At 41.2% G+C, this 16,853-nt stretch overlaps 1 protein-coding gene across 1 annotated transcript; it reads right to left on the bottom strand.

Annotated features, from left to right (window-relative positions):
• Positions 1 to 930: 930 nt before the first annotated feature.
• LOC115773406 (probable polypeptide N-acetylgalactosaminyltransferase 8) lies at positions 931 to 12,836 on the bottom strand. Its single transcript, XM_030720120.1, has 11 exons — positions 12,644 to 12,836; positions 10,258 to 10,501; positions 8,571 to 8,737; positions 7,851 to 8,034; positions 7,558 to 7,755; positions 7,046 to 7,160; positions 4,799 to 4,984; positions 4,519 to 4,656; positions 2,930 to 3,025; positions 2,687 to 2,854; positions 931 to 1,704 (listed from the first exon to the last, which is right to left on the bottom strand). The coding sequence occupies exons 1-11, from the start codon at positions 12,834 to 12,836 to the stop codon at positions 1,570 to 1,572; spliced, it is 1,824 nt and encodes a 607-aa protein (XP_030575980.1). The 3' UTR covers positions 931 to 1,569.
• Positions 12,837 to 16,853: the final 4,017 nt, after the last annotated feature.

Below are 16,853 nucleotides of genomic sequence, written 5' to 3'. Positions count from 1 at the left end.
GTAATGTGCTACGCACATTACCTATGTAATGTGCTACGCACATTACCTATGTAATGTGCTACGCACATTACCTATGTAATGTGCTACGCACATTACCTATGTAATGTGCTACGCACATTACCTATGTAATGTGCTACGCACATTACCTATGTAATGTGCTACGCACATTACCTATGTAATGTGCTACGCACATTACCTATGTAATGTGCTACGCACATTACCTATGTAATGTGCTACGCACATTACCTATGTAATGTGCTACGCACATTACCTATGTAATGTGCTACGCACATTACCTATGTAATGTGCTACGCACATTACCTATGTAATGTGCTACGCACATTACCTATGTAATGTGCTACGCACATTACCTATGTAATGTGCTACGCACATTACCTATGTAATGTGCTACGCACATTACCTATGTAATGTGCTACGCACATTACCTATGTAATGTGCTACGCACATTACCTATGTAATGTGCTACGCACATTACCTATGTAATGTGCTACGCACATTACCTATGTAATGTGCTACGCACATTACCTATGTAAGTGGCTCACTTGTGCAGATGCATTCCGTGACTTAATTATGTGTCGCCTGCTCAAACACTTGAATAAGTTGCATGGTTAGTGAGATGGTGAAAGTGTGACGGACAGACAGGCAGATGATGGAAAAGTCATCCCTAAGTGTCCCCCTGCCTCTCAGCAGGTAGGGTGATGCAAAAATTAACTTTTGACTTATTTAGAACTTTTAGAGTTTATATACAATATATACAATTCTATACATTTAATATATTGTTTAGAGTATGAGCAGCAATAATCACTGTATAAACCCAACACTATCTCACATGAAAACACCTAAAATATAAATAAGATTTTACAAACAAATATCTTGATTCTAAATAGCTTTATTTTTTTTGTTTGATGTTTTTACAGTTATGGTCATAATTCATCTATGGATGGATGGATACATGAATAATAAAATCCTTCCACTTATTTATTTGGAATTCTAAAGAATTCTAAATTATGACTGCTAATTGAAAGAGTAGGTTAAATGAAGTGGATGTTGATCACATGGTAAATACCCTACATTGTTAGAGAGAAAACCCAACAATCAGACGACCCCCTATGAGCAAGCACTTGGTGACAGTGGGGAGGAAAAACTCCTTTTTTTAACAGGAACAAACCTCTGGCAGAACCAGGCTTAGGAAGGGGCAGCCATCTGCCATGACTGGTTGGATCTCTAATACTTCTTTTGCAGCTAATACTTCTTATTTAACTGCTTAATGGGTGGTGCAGAGGTGAAAGTGCAGTGTTGTCCCCTGAAAAGATATACTTAAATAGATGCAGACGTGAGGGGTTTACTCACCTTTGTGATACACTGTGTGTGTGTCTCGATAGACATTGTGTGTGTGTGTCTTCAGTGCATGACTTGCAAGTTTAAAAGTGCTGTATTTTATTTTTTTAAGTTGGTGCTGTAAAGAACAACAACTTTCAACTTTTCTCTCAATTTTTGAGCTGACTCATTACTCTTCTGATAATCTTCTGAGACCTGCCCAGCAGTCTCCTACTGCTCTTTGATTACATTTTGTATATTCCAGCTCTGACCGCTGCACTGCTGGATGACAAGTTTGTAGAAGCCGACTTCATCCTTCGCAACTTCCAGACATCGCTTTGTTTTTCTGTTCTGGATGGGTCCTCCCTGGAAATAAACACATTTCATTGTTTCCTTTCTCTTCTCCAGAGTTTAGAGTGCCTCCCACCTGACCTCAGAATTAGACTTTTTGTGTTTGTGTGTGTGTGTGTGTGTGTGTACAATAACTTTATTGTATTTAATGAAGCCTTGCAAAATTTTACCTTCAAAGTCATTTATGAGCTCTTATGATAAAAACATTTAAGCTTAGTTAACAAACTGCCATCAAATGGATTTACTTTATCAGTATCATAGGATGTATTCATTCATACAGCCTTCTGACTGCAGCAGCAGTCTAAGCAGAGCTGGAGCTATGTGGAAGAGAAATATAATCTCTCCCACGTGTGCTGTGCCTGCTCTGAGACCTCCTCCACGTAGGACATGCCAGAAACACCCCACCTAGGAAACGCCTAGGAAGCATCCAAATCAGATGCTCAAACCACCTCAACTGCCTCCTTTTGCTCTATCATGGTTTCAAATCAAAATCCAATCAGTAACAAAACGGCACCAATTTAACTTCTATGATGTAGAGTAACAAAATCAAAAATCGGTACCCTGGGTGCTTTATTAAGCAGTTTAGTTCAATTTAAATGGTTATTACACCATGTGGGCTAGTTAGCTGGTCAAAGCAAGTTATAACATAAGTTATAACATCTTTTTGTTGTGATTCCTTCTGTGTTAAAGGTGTTCTCATACTTCAAGGGTCTGCAACTCAGCCTATATTCAGAGCAAGGTAAGATTATGCATGGCTTCAGTAAATATGCCAAAAAAAAAAAAACCCAAAAACTGATCGTTGTGTATAAGTTTGATTTAATTCTCACCAAAAGAAAAACTAGCAATTCTTGTGAATTTTAGACAAATGACAGATGCCTCGGTGTAGCATGAGCTCATCAGTCTTTCAGCTGGATGAGACAAAACTGATTCTGAGGGGGTCAGGTGGGAACTTCTCTCACATTTGACTGATTTTATATTTAAAAACTAAAATATTTACCTGTTTAAAATCCCACTGCATGTGAAAGTTTTTCTGCTCGGCCATTTTGCAGTCGTACAGTCCCGGGTAGATTCCACTGAAAGGGTCCACCAGGCAGCGATTGTTGTTGTACTTGTGAGATTTGATCCCGCCAATGTAGAGTTGTCCATCAGTGCGATAAAAACAGTGCTAAACCACAATACAATAATTACCTATAAGCAAACAATCACCACCTGTTTACGTGCAGTGAATTTCTGAACATACTTGAGTTATAAAGAAGTGGCATCCATATAAAATGGGTGTGTTCCCACTCGTCGGGCCTTGGTCAATACAGAGCTCTGGGGTCAGATCATTTATCAGCTGCCAACAGAAGCAGAAATATGAAGTTATCTGTAGCAGATTTCATTAGAAAGTAGAATACGCATCCAGCAGACAAGTTATTATTGTTAATAAAAATTAAATCAGTTTACCAAATTTTAGAAAGAGATGAAAACTGAAATAAAACTAACACTGTAGCTCTGCTTCAGGGTCTAACACTGGGTGAAGGGAAATAAAGCAGCTGTGGCTCATTGATTTACACGACCATTACACTAATATTGAAAGAGAGAAAGTGTAAAAGGGCAGTTTGCCAATACTGCAATGCCAGTGTGCCAAGATCAACTGCAAATAAATATTGGAAGAAGCACCACCAAAAGGGAGTTCCTTGAGAGCATTCATGCAAAGTTTGCTTTATAGAGGATCTCAGTATGAAACACACTGAGAACAAAGGTTACACAAAGAACAAAGGTTCTTTGTGTAAGTGTGGCTCATCCTGCTGTTGGCAGTTGCCCATTGTATGCTGACCTTCACTGTGCAATAGAGATTCACACAGGAGTTGAGACAGGCGAGTTTAAACTTGCAGTGTTACACTGGATTATTGCATGCATTTTGTATGACTCCTGAGGGACCAGCATATAAGCCCGAGTCATTTTATAAAGACAACAAGGTCGATTTACGCTTCACAAGGCAGAGAAGCTGTCACAGCAAGTTGCCTTGCATCACCCTGAATTAGTACGGTATCATTCATACATTACATTTGTGGCTTCTTGGTTAAAAAACAACATAATTAGACATAGGTTTCATGGATCATGATAACTAGTTGGCTGGAACTATTTTGGCAGGCTACCCGTGTAGCATTTCCACTCAGTGTATTGCTAGGAAGTCAGCCAGACTGTATATAAAAGATGGATGTTAATGACAGCCTATAAGTAAAAAATGGACCTAGCTTCTTAGGTCTTAGGTCTTAGATCTTAGGTCTTAGGTCTTAGAGTCAGTCCAGTTTAATTTATATAGCACCAAATCACAACAAACAGTCCCCTCAGTGTGATTTCTATTGTAAGGTAAAGGCCCTACAATAATATGGAGAAAACCCCAGCCCCAGAGATGACCCCCTATGAGCAAGCACTTGGCAACAGGAAGAAACCTCCAGCACAACCCGGCTGGGGGAGGGGCAGCCATCTGGCGGCACTGGCTGGGGGCGAGGGGAGGGAGACAGGTCAAAAAACATGCTGTGGCAGAAAGTCAGAGGTTAATAATAACTAATGATAAAATGCAAAGTGATGTATAAATACAATGAGTGAAAAGAGCTGAGTGAAGAAGAAACAGTGCATCATGGGAAACCCTCAGCAGCCTAGGCCTATTGCAGCATAACTAAAGCAGGTTCAAGGTCACCTGATCCAGCCCCAACTATAAACTTTATCAAAAAGGAAAGTTTAAAGCCTAATCCCAAAAATAGAGAGAGTGTCTTCTCCTGAATCCAAATTGAGACTGGGATAGTTACATGCAGTCAGACAAAACAATTGTTTTTGACTTACAGCTCCATAGCCAAGTAGGTCATGCAGGGGGTCCAGCATGGGGTAAACATTATCTAAATACCACTTAAAGGGCTTACAGTTTAGCCTCTGCCTGAGCTTCTTTCTCTCTGACACATCCCCGAAGTCGATCCCATGATTCTGTGGGAAAAACAAAAATAAATGCATCTCTGTTGTCCTAAGGGTGTTTGCTCAATTACTCAATCTACAGAACACTTATCCATAAAATCTGTTCATTCAGATGGTAAATGTAACTTGGGATTGATGGCTCATCTCTTCTAACCTCAAGTGGAAGGTTCCATGCAATGTTGACATTGTGTTTATATTCATCCAGCCACACCTCTGCTACCCTCAGTGCATTACGCTTCATCATGACACTCAGGTCTGGGAGGTAAGGCTTCGATGCTCGTTCAATGTGGGCAATTTTAGAGCAAGGTATAATTTCAATGCTTCCTCCACATAGCCACACCTGTGAAAATATAATATTTAAAAGTCGATTATTGGGGCATGTAATGCACTTAGTGAAATAGAAATTCTCATCAAAAATGATCACTGAATAAATAAACATAGTGTGCAGACAGTTGTGTACATACAAATTCTGGAATGTCTGATAGTGAAACCATTTTGAACAGCAGTGCCAAAAAAAGTCAGCCCAGCTCTTGATCAGTAATGTCAAAAGCTGCAGATAAGTCCAGCAGAATTTCTGGGTCTGAAAAATGAAGCCAGGGTTTGAGTACTACAAACCTGCAGTCTTTCTAAAGGCCAGCAGGGGGTGACTCTTTTTAAAGTTTAACTGTGGAAGTCTATAAGAAAATGGCCCTCTGCTAGACTCTTAGTAGAATTATGAGCCCACTTTCCATGTGAGTTTATTTGCTACTTACTTGCTATTGAATGCATCATGACGTTAACTTTATGATTAATGGTCCCATTTAGAGGGGGTGGCTATCTTATAACTGATAAGTTGTTAGCCCATGGGTGTGAATAGCATCTTCACGTTATTAAACATAAAGACTCTATGCTCATCTCAAGACTTACGAAATGGTAGTCCACAAACAATTGGGCCCCATCAGGGTGGCTATATCCATCATTTGCTAACACATGTCGAATGACACTGAAATGATTAAACTAAACACGTATAGCTCACCATGTTCACGATAGAGGAAATATCAGAGGATATGGACAAAAGTATTGGACCACATTTCTTTATCTTAGAATTCAGGTGTTTTCAGCCCCACTGCCACAGGTGTATAAACCTAGCATGCAGTCTGCCTTCACAAACATTTGTCAGAGAATGGGTCATTCTAAAGAGTTGACTGATTTGAGTGTGGTAACAGAATGTCATCATTGCAATAAGTCAGTTTATGAAATTTCTTCCTACCCAGATATTTCACCATCAGCTGTAAGTGGAATTATTGCAAAGTGGAGGGATCAGGAACCACAGCAACTCAGACGCAAAGTGGCAGACAACGTAAAGTTACAGAGCGGGGCTGCTGAGTGCGTAAAAGTCACAACATTCAATAACGGCAGAGCTTCAAACCTTCAAACCTTCTCTGATGTTAACATCAGCAATAAAACTTTGCACTGGGAGCTTTATGGGTTTCAAATGGCCAAGCAGCTTCTGTACATGCAATGTAATTTTGTCAATATAGTGTATGACAACTAGAATTTCTATTAAATTTCATGGCAGAAATTTGTGGAAAAAGTGCTGGAACAACAGTGATCAGTACAAACTGAGCTGCATCAATCGTTGCTCTCCCTAGAGTTATCTCAGGCTCAGACAGTGCAAGTGAAGCCAATGCAAAGAGCTTTACACCAATGTTCTTTTTCATAGCCACCAGGGGACAAAACCTGTGGTTGAAAAAAAGACTTCCAGTTCTGTACAAGTCTATGGGAAAATGGCCCTTAGCCCTGACCTCTGTAAACACCTTCTTGATGACTTCATGAGCTCAGACGCTCCTTCCTAGTCATATTCAATAAAACATTAAGTCAATTTTGTAAATTTTGGTTATTCGGTGTCAGAAAGGAGGATTATCCAGGATATGCTCACTGTTACGTCCCTCTGCAACTCTTACCTTGCTGTGGCAGTATGAGAGTCTCTGGGTGTTGCTGAGGCTTAACTGCAAATGGTCTACACCTGAGGAGGTGTGGATAAAGGCAAGCTTGAGGATTGCTTTGGGGAGATGCCATTTCTTGCCTTTATGCTCTCTGGGATGTTGTTTAACTGAGGCTATTTAGTAATTTAAGATAAAGCAATGTTTCATTGTTGTGGCTTTTGAGCCAGGTCATAACATCACTGAGTAACATTTTGTAAATAGGTCATGAGCCAGTGCCAAAACATCAAGATGGTGACCACAAACACACTCATTTCAAGGCTTCAGAACATGACTTCACAAACAACTGGGTGGTGGCTACTTCCATGTTTTATAGCATCTACTGTATTGTCGGGACTAAATAAATGTAAACTAATGTGCTTCTAATCAAACTTGGCACATTATGTCCAGTAAGATTTTTAATTAGTCATTTTATTTACCCGGATGCCTAGCTCCACATTTTCCCCGCCGTATATTTTCATTCCACCATCAAGGCTTCCGATCTCTCCAAAGAACTTGCGATCAGCTACAAGTATCCCCATCACTGAGGGGCTCCTGGTGACACCATTAAACAAAAGGAAACATTTGAAAAAGTGAAAAATCTTACTGTGCTGTACAAAGTGTCAATTTGTTAGACATGCCTGACATAGTAAAGCACTCCTAATTATAATGAATTATGACTACAGAGCCTGAAGCAGTGCAGTGATCCTTAAAATTGCTTTTTGTGCAACCTATAGACACCCACACGGGTGTTGTGTTACAATCTGCAGATTGCTTAATGTGAAAGATTTTGTCTGTAGCCATCCTTGACTGTTTTGGCAACACTTGCCCCATGTGTACAATGTCCACAGCTTTCTAAGCCAATGGTTTAGGTAAGAAAGAACCCGCTGAAATGTTCTGCCTTTATTCTCCTGATAGTGTTGCTAGTTCATGTGTAAAATGCAACTCTTACTTGCCAGGCTGCGACTCATCTTTTAGGGTGTACCACTCGGGTCCGAAGGACTCATACATGCACCAGAGAGCCCAGTCAAAACCATGGGCCGCAGAACCATAGGGAGTCAGTGTCAGGTCATCGTAATTGACTTTGTCAAAAACAGGCGTCAGTATCACAGTGCGGTCCTCCTTAATCCGAGCTAGTAATGGCTCTGCCCTAGGCACACAATAACAGTTCAAAAAGAAACAGAAGGTGTAATTACAGCAATTATCACCACAGCTTACAAAACAGCCACTCAATCTTCAACCAACCACTGTACATGGACCTCTATGTGAGCGTCCAAGATGGCAATCACGTCTCCTACAGCTGCCTTCCAACCTGACAGTCTGGCCTGGGTGAGGCCGAGCTGCTCAGAGTGCCGCACCTTCTTCACCAGGCCTGGGCGGTCCTCGTGGATAAAGTTGATGTACTCATCCAGTTGCTCCATTAAGTCCTCTGCAGAAAATAAAGACTTTAGGGCACGAACTGTTTCAGTAATCTGAGCTTATCCTACTTATACCTCTAACAATCAGTCTTAATTCTGAACTATAAATTGGTTCACAGAATAAAAGATAGTTTTGATATATCCCTTGAATACAAAATAAGATTTTAATTTGCCATACTCATAGTAATTAAAAATAATTCAAATAGCCTATAGAGTGCTATTCCTTTAAAAGCACCTCTCCATCTTCTACATAATTTGTTTAGGCTGATCAGGTCTTTTTTACAGTGTACAGCCACATTACACTCCCTGATGTTTGTGTTCAGCTCCAGCCCACATAAACGCAAGCACCCATTTCCTATTTCATTGCAACATTTGCTACTCAGACTGTATGGTGCAAACGAAAGCTGTTGTGAGCACCTCACTTGGTGGGAGATATTCAGAATAGGCAGATATGCAAAATAGTTGAGTACTACCCACTCTGTATATGTCAAAATTATTTCCCACGGTTTGAAAAAATTATAGTTATTTTGGAAGCGGCCTGACTCACCATTGCTGCTGTGATCATCCACCAGGATGATTTCTTGCAGCAGCCGAGCCGGAGTCTTGTCCACAATGCTGCGTATGGCCCTCTTGATGATTGAAAGAGCTTCATCCAAATAGATTAACACAACAGTGATGGTCGGCAGATCCTCTGGATACGTTTTCTGAGCACACCTGTGAGCAGAAAAATAGCATGCAGCTGAAGAAGTAATACTTTTTTTTATTGAAATTTAATGTTATAGTATGTGGTGGAAAGATGTGTGTGTGTGTGTGTGTGTGTGTGTGTGTGTGTGTGTGTGTGTGTGTGTGTGTGTGTGTGTGTGTGTGTGTGTGTGTGTGTGTGTGTGTGTGTGTGTACATTTGTGGCCTTTCCCATCATGATTCAGAAATTTCCTTTTGTCAGAGCTGCAATGAACTCCTGTTTATAATAGTGTTTTATTTGTTGATTTTCTCGACTGGATAATCATTTGTCTATAAAAAGCCATAAAATACTGAAAAATGCCCTCAAAATGTGGCCCCACAATCTAAATAATCTAAACATAATTATTGTAATGTCTTAAAAAACATAATGACTAATTAATCCAATTAGAAAAAAAAGCCTGAACCAGTGAATTTCTATTGCTCTTTTGGACTGAGATACTGTGACTGTGGAGGCTGTTTGAGTACAGTGAACACATTTTCATGTTCAAGAAACCAGTTTGAGATTATTTGAGCTTTACGGCATGGTGTATTATCCTGCTGGAAGCATCCATCAGAAGATGGGTAGGCCGTAGTCATAAAGGGATGGACAGCAGTAATACTGAGTTTAAATGATGGTGTGTTAAACTCAGTTGGTGCTAAGGAGCCTAAAGTGTACCAAGAAAATATCCACCACACCATTACACCACCAGCAGCAGCCTGCATGTTGATGCAAGGCAGGATGGATCCATGCTTTCATGTTGTTTATGTCAAATTCTGACACTGCCATCTGAATGTCTCAGCAGAAACTGAGATTCATCAGACCAGGCAACATTTTTCCAACCTTCTGCTGTCTAACTTGTATGAATTGTAGCCTCAGGTACTTCTCCTCTCCTGACAGGAGTAGTCTGCTGTAACCCAGCTGCTTAAAGTTTCAACTTGTTGTGCATTCAAAGATGTGCTTCTGCGTTCCTTGGTTGTAATGAGGGGTTATTCGAGTTACTGTTTTTGTCTGTTCAAAATGGTCTGGCCATTGTCCTCCGCCCTTTGACATCAACAAGACATTTTCACCCAGAGACCTTCTGCTCACCGGATATTCTCTCTTTTTTGGCCCAGTCTCTGTAAACACTAGAGCTGGTTGTGTGGGAAATTCTCAGCAGATCAGCAGTTTCAGAAACACTCAGACCAGCCTGTCTGACAACAACCATACCTCATTCAAAGTCACCTTAAATCACCTTTCTTCCCCGTTCTGCTCAGTTTGAACTTCAGCAGGTCATCTTGTTCAAGTCTACATGCCTAAATGCACCGAGCTGCTGTCATGTGAATGATGAGATATTTGTGTTAAAAGGTAGTTGAACACCTAATAATGTGGCCAAGTATGCATGGGTACTAATCTCATGTGCGTTCATGTTCAAAATGACAAAATAATCTGGTTCACACGTCATATGTAAATCTCAAAAACTCAAACGTTTTGTCTTTTAACAGCATTTCCTTTAGGATTCATACGTTGTACTCACTTGGGAGGCCTGGTGTCAGGAATCTCTCTGTTGAGGGGCAACCTATCACTGAGGAAGGCGTTGTATCCATATCTGTGAAACAACTGTTCGGCTTCCTTCTGCTCCTCCTCTGATAGATCATCACCCCACCTCTTGAACAGACCAGAGTACGGGTACAGCTTCTTCACCACCTTCCTCTCATCCTTCACCTCTTCCCTCCTCTCAGGCACTGGTTCCCTCTTTTCAAGTTTATTCATCAAACTGACTGTAAACAAAAGCAACCAAATGGTATTTGCTGTGTCCATCTCATTAGTTAGTCTTCTATGCAAGGTGAATGGAAATGCAGCTTAAGGAAACAAGTGATTTATAATGTACATTTTTGTATATTGTGCATTCACAATACATTCAGCTCAGTGAAGTACACTCATCCATCCATCCATCCATTTTCTTCCGCTTATCCGGGGCCGGGTCGCGGGGGCAGAAGCCTAAGCAGAGAAGCCCAGGCTTCCCTCTCCCCAGCCACCTCCTCCAGCTCATCCGGAGGGACCCCAAGGCGTTCCCAGGCCAGCCGAGATACATAATCTCTCCAGCGTGTCCTGGGTCTACCACGGGGCCTCTTCCCGGTGGGACATGCCCGGAACACCTCACCCAGGAGGCGGCCAGGAGGCATCCTAATCAGATGCCCGAGCCACCTCAACTGGCTCCTTTCGATGTGGAGGAGCAGCGGCTCTACTCTGAGCCCCTCCCGGATGGCCGCACTACTCACCTTATCTCTAAGGGAAAGGCCAGCCACCCTTCGAAGGAAACTCATTTCTGCCGCTTGTATTCGCGATCTTATTCTTTCGGTAACTACCCAAAGCTCGTGACCATAGGTGAGGGTAGGAACGTAGATCGACCGGTAAATCGAGAGCTTCGCTTTTACGCTAAGCTCCCTCTTCACCACGACGGACCGGTGCAGCGTCCGCATCACTGCAGAAGCAGCCCCGATCCGCCTGTCGATCTCCCGTTCCCTTCGCCCATCACTCGTGAACAAGACCCCGAGATACTTAAACTCCTCCACTTGAGGCAAGAACTCGTTCCTGAGCCGGAGATGGCACTCCACCCTTTTCCGGCTGAGGACCATGGCCTCAGACTTAGAGGTGCTGATTCTCATGCCAGCCGCTTCACACTCGGCTGCGAACCGTTCCACTGCGAGCTGGAGGCCCCCCCCTGATGAAGCCAACAGAACCGCATCATCTGCAAAAAGCAGAGATGAGACTCTGAGGCCACCAAGGAAGAAGCCTTCCGCCACCTGGCTACGCCTAGAAATTCTGTCCATAAAAATTATGAACAGAATCGGTGACAAAGGGCAGCCCTGACGGAGTCCAACACCCACAGGAAACGAATCCGACTTATTACCGGCTATACGGACCAAGCTCTCACTGTGGTTGTACAAGGACTGAATGGCCCGCAACAATGGGCCAGACACCCCATACTCCCGCAGAACCTCCCAAAGAACACCCCGAGGAACACGGTCGAATGCCTTCTCCAAGTCCACAAAGCACATGTAGACTGGTTGGGCAAACTCCCACGCACACTCGAATATCCTTGAGAGGATAAAGAGCTGGTCCAGCGTTCCACGACCAGGACGAAAACCGCATTGTTCCTCCTGAATCCGAGGTTCGACTAACGGACGCACCCTCCTTTCCAGCACCCTGGCATAGACCTTACCGGGGAGGCTGAGTAGTGTGATACCCTGAAAGTTGGAGCACACCCTCCGGTCTCCCTTCTTAAAGATGGGGACCACCACCCCGGTCTGCCAATCCAATGGCACTGCCCCAGATCTCCACGCGATGTTGCAGAGTTCGGTGAAGTACACTCATGTGAGAACAATTTATCTTTTAGCAATATCAACTTACACTGCTCTAATACTTGTGATAAAGTCTAATAAAGTGATAAAGCAGGTGGGTGTTACTAAAACTAAACTGTGTTTAGTGTTTATCTGAAAGCAGATACTGTCTCAGCTGAAAGAAACATTTAATGGCAGTTATTCAGTGTGATACTCTAATTACTTTCTAGTTATGTAATTTTTCAAGCATAAATGCCAGATGTATCCAGTAAGACTCATGGTTTTACACCTTATCTTTGGATAAAACAAGACATTAGAAGGGCCCAACTATATTAAAAACAAAACAGTTGACAATTATTTTAAAAATATTTACTTGTAGTCCTGTTGCATCTAACATTGGTTTGGAGGTTTTCAACGTGAAGCAGATGAAAAATAGCTCAAAGGAACAAATGCAGCCCAGTTTGATTCTAGTTATTTAAATCTTTTGGCCTGCAAAAATATTCAGAGCAGCATTTCCACACTGAACCCGAGATGCAGACTTTACACAGAAGCAGCTGTTGAACTGAGACTTTAACTCACGCAGTTTGTTGATGTCTGCTTCCATCTTTTCCATCCTATTGCCCATTCCCTGGCTCCTGATGGAGTCATTGTGGTGAGTCCTCTGCAGTCTCTCCGAATGGGTGTGGATCTCCTTCTTAATGGAGCAGAAGTATAATGACACAGAGGCCACAATGAAGATCATAAGCAAAACTTTCATCCAGCTGGCTCTCATCCTGGTGTCCCTGTGTATGCTAGGTGTGCTCTTCTACTTCACACTGAAAAGAGGTGGAGATGACATTTCCTCTGCCTTTTAGTTCAGGTGCTCTATCCCCTTTGTGAATCTCCACCCCTTCCACAACACATCAGAGGCCCTGCAATCTGATATCCTTAAGTTTGCACAATATTCAGAGAAATGTGTGCTGGAGGCATGCACTCTGCTGTCTCTTCATTACATTACACCTGTGTTGCAAGGTGTTAACTGCACTCACCTGGGATGATAGAAAAAGAGGGTGTCTCTGCAGGTAACAGGAACAGGACTGAAGAACAAATATAAAATTGTGTGGCACTGCAAAAAAAAATTAGTCCTGCTTATTTAGTAAGTGCATATCTAAAAGGTCAGTTTTTTTGTTGGTCTGTATAGAAATTTATTTCTCCCACTGAAAAAAAAATTAAAATAAAATAAAAATTTCAGGTTATCTCAAAATTTCAACTTACTAACTCAAACCTCTGAGAAAATAACACAATAAGAAAATAACTTGATATTTTCAGTTATTGATGGCAAAAAATGGTTTTTGTTTGTTTTGTTTTTTTCTCAGTGGCAGAAACACGCCTCCATAGCTCTGGAAAACATTTTGGTTTCAATGTGGCAGGATCTGTGTAATCTGTGTCGTGTTTCACCCATATCAAGTTATACTTTTGGCTCCCTGCTGCAGGACGTAAGTTAAAAAATACAAAGAAGTAAACTAATAAATGAATGAAAATTCAAAATAGCATAAATGGTATTGAAAAGGTAAGTAAGTTATCCTGAACATTTTTCTTTTCCCTCATAAAAACTGACTGTGGAAGGAAGCCAGAATACCTGGTGATACCCACTCAAACACAGGGAGAACATGCAGTCTCCACACAGAAAGACCCCACAGTGGATTCAAACCGAGGTCCATGTTGCTGTGAGGTAACCACCACATTACTGTTCCACCCCTTCACCAATTCAGTTACATCAAATTAATATAAGTATGATTAAAAAATACACTTCTTACAATCACAAGCAGTCTTTTCTGTTATTGTGACTGGAGGCAAACAAGAGTCAATTTATGGGGTGGCTGTAGTTCAGGAGGTAGAGCTGGTCACCTACCAATCAGAAGGTTGATGGTTTGATCCTCAGCTGCTCCAGTCTGCATTCCAAAGTATCCTCAGGCAAGATACTGAATCCCAAGTTGCTCTCCGACCAACCGTCGGAGTATGAATGTGTGTGAATATTAGACAGAAAGCACTTGGCTGTAGAAAGAAGTGCTTGTATGAATATAGGTGAATGAGGCATGTTGCTTTGAGTGCTCAAAGTAGAGTAGAAAAGTGTTATATAAGAACCATTTACCATGTTTTCCTCAAGCTTTAGTTTTATTCAAAACTCCTTGATTTTGTTAAATATCATCATGGCTTATTGTACTTTCATTTCTTACTTTTTTGTGTATTTAAATTGGTTCACCAAATTGCTGTTCTGTTCAGAAGCAAGTCGTAAGAACCGACTATTTTGACATTATATGATTATCATACTGTGTAAAAGTCTTGAGCCACCCATCATTTCTTTATATTTTGCTTCCAAAGAGCCAGACATCCTTGTAATTTCTTTAAAGTTCTTTTCTTTGGACATTGGCTGCTTTTACCACTCATTTTCAGTCCAGTCCTTGTACCTGACCATTTTCAGAGGAAATTTTTTTTTTTTTTTTTTTTTTTTGCTAAGCTACATAACACTGACCTCTAAATCATTCAAGCATAAAAAAAGCACCTAACAAGGGAATAACCAGTGTTGCCTCTACACAATAGACAACTTAGCACTTTTAAATTGTATTTTAGGCACTTTCTTTCTAGCAGCCTGTTGCAAAAATGCATAATTTGTTCTCATTACTTTAGTTGACTCTGTGAAAAAAGCCAGCTATAACAGTTTGACAGTCATAAAATTGTATTTTTGTACCAACCAGGTGATTCCCAAAGTACTATTAGCTAAAAACTTGGCATATCTTGGCATGGTTAAAAAAATCTGAGTAAACTGGACAAGTGGAGGACAAAAGTGAAAGAGAAAGAGCACCAAATCACAACAAACAGTTGCCTCAAGGTGCTTTATATTGTAAGGTAAAGACCCTACAATAATTACATAGAACACCCAACAATCAAAACGACCCCCTATGAGCAGGAATTTGGTCACTGTGGGAAGGAAAAACTCCCTTTTACCAGGAAGAAACCTCCAGCAGAACCAGGCTCAGGGACAAGCTTTATCATAAAGGAAAGTTTTGAGCCTAATCATAAAAGTAGAAAGGGTGTCTGTCTCCTGAGTTCAAATTGGGAGCTGGTTCCACAGAAGAGGGGCCTGAAAGCTGAAGCTTTATTTTGCAGCATGACAATAATCCCAAACACACTGCCAATGTACTAAAAGCATACCTGGATAGAAAAGTCATAGATTGGCCTCCCCAGAGTTTGGACCTCAGCATTGTTGAAGCAATGTGGGATCATCTTGACAGAGAGCAGAACAAAAGACAGCCAACATCCAAAGAAGAGCTTTGAATGTCCTTCAAGAAGTCTGCTGAACATTTCCTGAAGAAATTACAAGAAAGTTTGCTTAAGACTGTGTTGAACAGTAAGTGTGATTGACTGTCCATATATTTATAGACCCAACTGTAGCTTCATCTCCACATACTGGTTTTTTCTGCTGAGTTGCCAGCCAGCTCTGCCACACACAAGAGAATACAAAATATTTGCTCTTACAGAGAAATTACGACTCTCGTGTACTCAAGAAATAATCCCTTCAAATTCCTGGTATTATGTAAGGTATTCATACTTAAGCAAATACTTGTTCTGTTTGACTGGTATCCTGGAGGTATAAGTCTTCTTAAGATATTTGGTAAACACTGAAGAAGAAAGGTCGGGCGCGGCGTCCTGTGGATTTAAACGATAGTTTCTTTAGCTTTGTGTGGTCACTTTATAAACGCAATTCCCCGAGTCCTTCAGGTACTGACTTGTGACTCTATCAAACATTAGCAAAAGATGAAGTGCAACATGAGATTACCATCATTACTGATTCCACTGGAACTAAGAGGAAAAGTAGTAGCCAGGTGCTGCTAATCAAATGCACTTGATTCATTGATCATCAACAAGTGTGGAGAATGGATAGCAGAATAGTAGAATGGATTAAGTTTGCAAAGTTCCACCTGAGCAAACCAAAAGACTCCTGGAATGATGTGCTTTGGACAGCCATGACCAAAGTGGAGATGTTTGGCCATAATGCACAATGCTACATTTGGCAAAAACACACAACCACAGCATCTCAACACAAACACCTCATACCAGCTGTGAGCACATTGGTGGAGAGGTGATGATTTGGGCTTTAATGCAGTCACTGAGTCAACCATGAACTCCTCTGTATACCAAAGTATTATAGAGTCAGATGTGAGGCCATCTGTCCGACAGCTAAAGCTTAGCCCATACTGGGTCATGCAAGGATCCCAAACACAGAAGAAAATCTGCAAGAGAATGGATGAAAATGAACAGAATTGAAGTGCAGAAATGGCCCAAAGTCCAGACCTCAACCTGGTTGAAATGCTGTGACAGGAGATTAAGAGAACAAATGCCTGCAAACCTCAATGAACTGACGCAACATTTTAAAGAAAAGTGGGCCAAAATTCCTCCATAACTGATAAATTCCAACAGAATTTTTTAACTTCAAGCTACTGTTTCTAAAAGGGGTTCTACAAGCTACTAAATCACGAGGTGTACCAAGTGTTTTTTTATATAAATAAACCTGTTTAAGCTGTTTGGCATTGGCAGAGACGATTTGTTGTTTTTTTAGGGGCGTAACCCACAAATGCATTTCCCTTACAAATGTGGCACCATTTAAGGGGAAATGAACAGGCTTTCCAACAGTAAGCCTTTCCAGATTTATTGTCAAGCATTGTTACAACAAAGAAATAATCAACCAAATACAAATTCTATTGGTGCAATAGCTACAGATAAATGTGGATATAAAGTTTCAATGTGTTTG

Source organism: Archocentrus centrarchus, chromosome 23, assembly GCF_007364275.1.
Source record: "Archocentrus centrarchus isolate MPI-CPG fArcCen1 chromosome 23, fArcCen1, whole genome shotgun sequence".
NCBI classification, from domain to species: domain Eukaryota; kingdom Metazoa; phylum Chordata; class Actinopteri; order Cichliformes; family Cichlidae; genus Archocentrus; species Archocentrus centrarchus.
This window is presented reverse-complemented; position numbering and strand designations above follow the sequence as displayed.

What these genes read in the sequence shown, in the direction of transcription:
- LOC115773406 (XM_030720120.1), bottom strand. Translation starts at nt 12,836, where the DNA reads ATGAGAGCCAGCTGGATGAAAGTTTTGCTTATGATCTTCATTGTGGCC. An exon ending in ATGTGGAGCTAGGCATCCGG is followed by an intron (nt 4,985 to 7,045) that starts GTAAATAAAATG and finishes ATATTTTCACAG; the next exon opens with GTGTGGCTATGTGGAGGAAG. An exon ending in CATGGAACCTTCCACTTGAG is followed by an intron (nt 4,657 to 4,798) that starts GTTAGAAGAGAT and finishes TTTTTCCCACAG; the next exon opens with AATCATGGGATCGACTTCGG.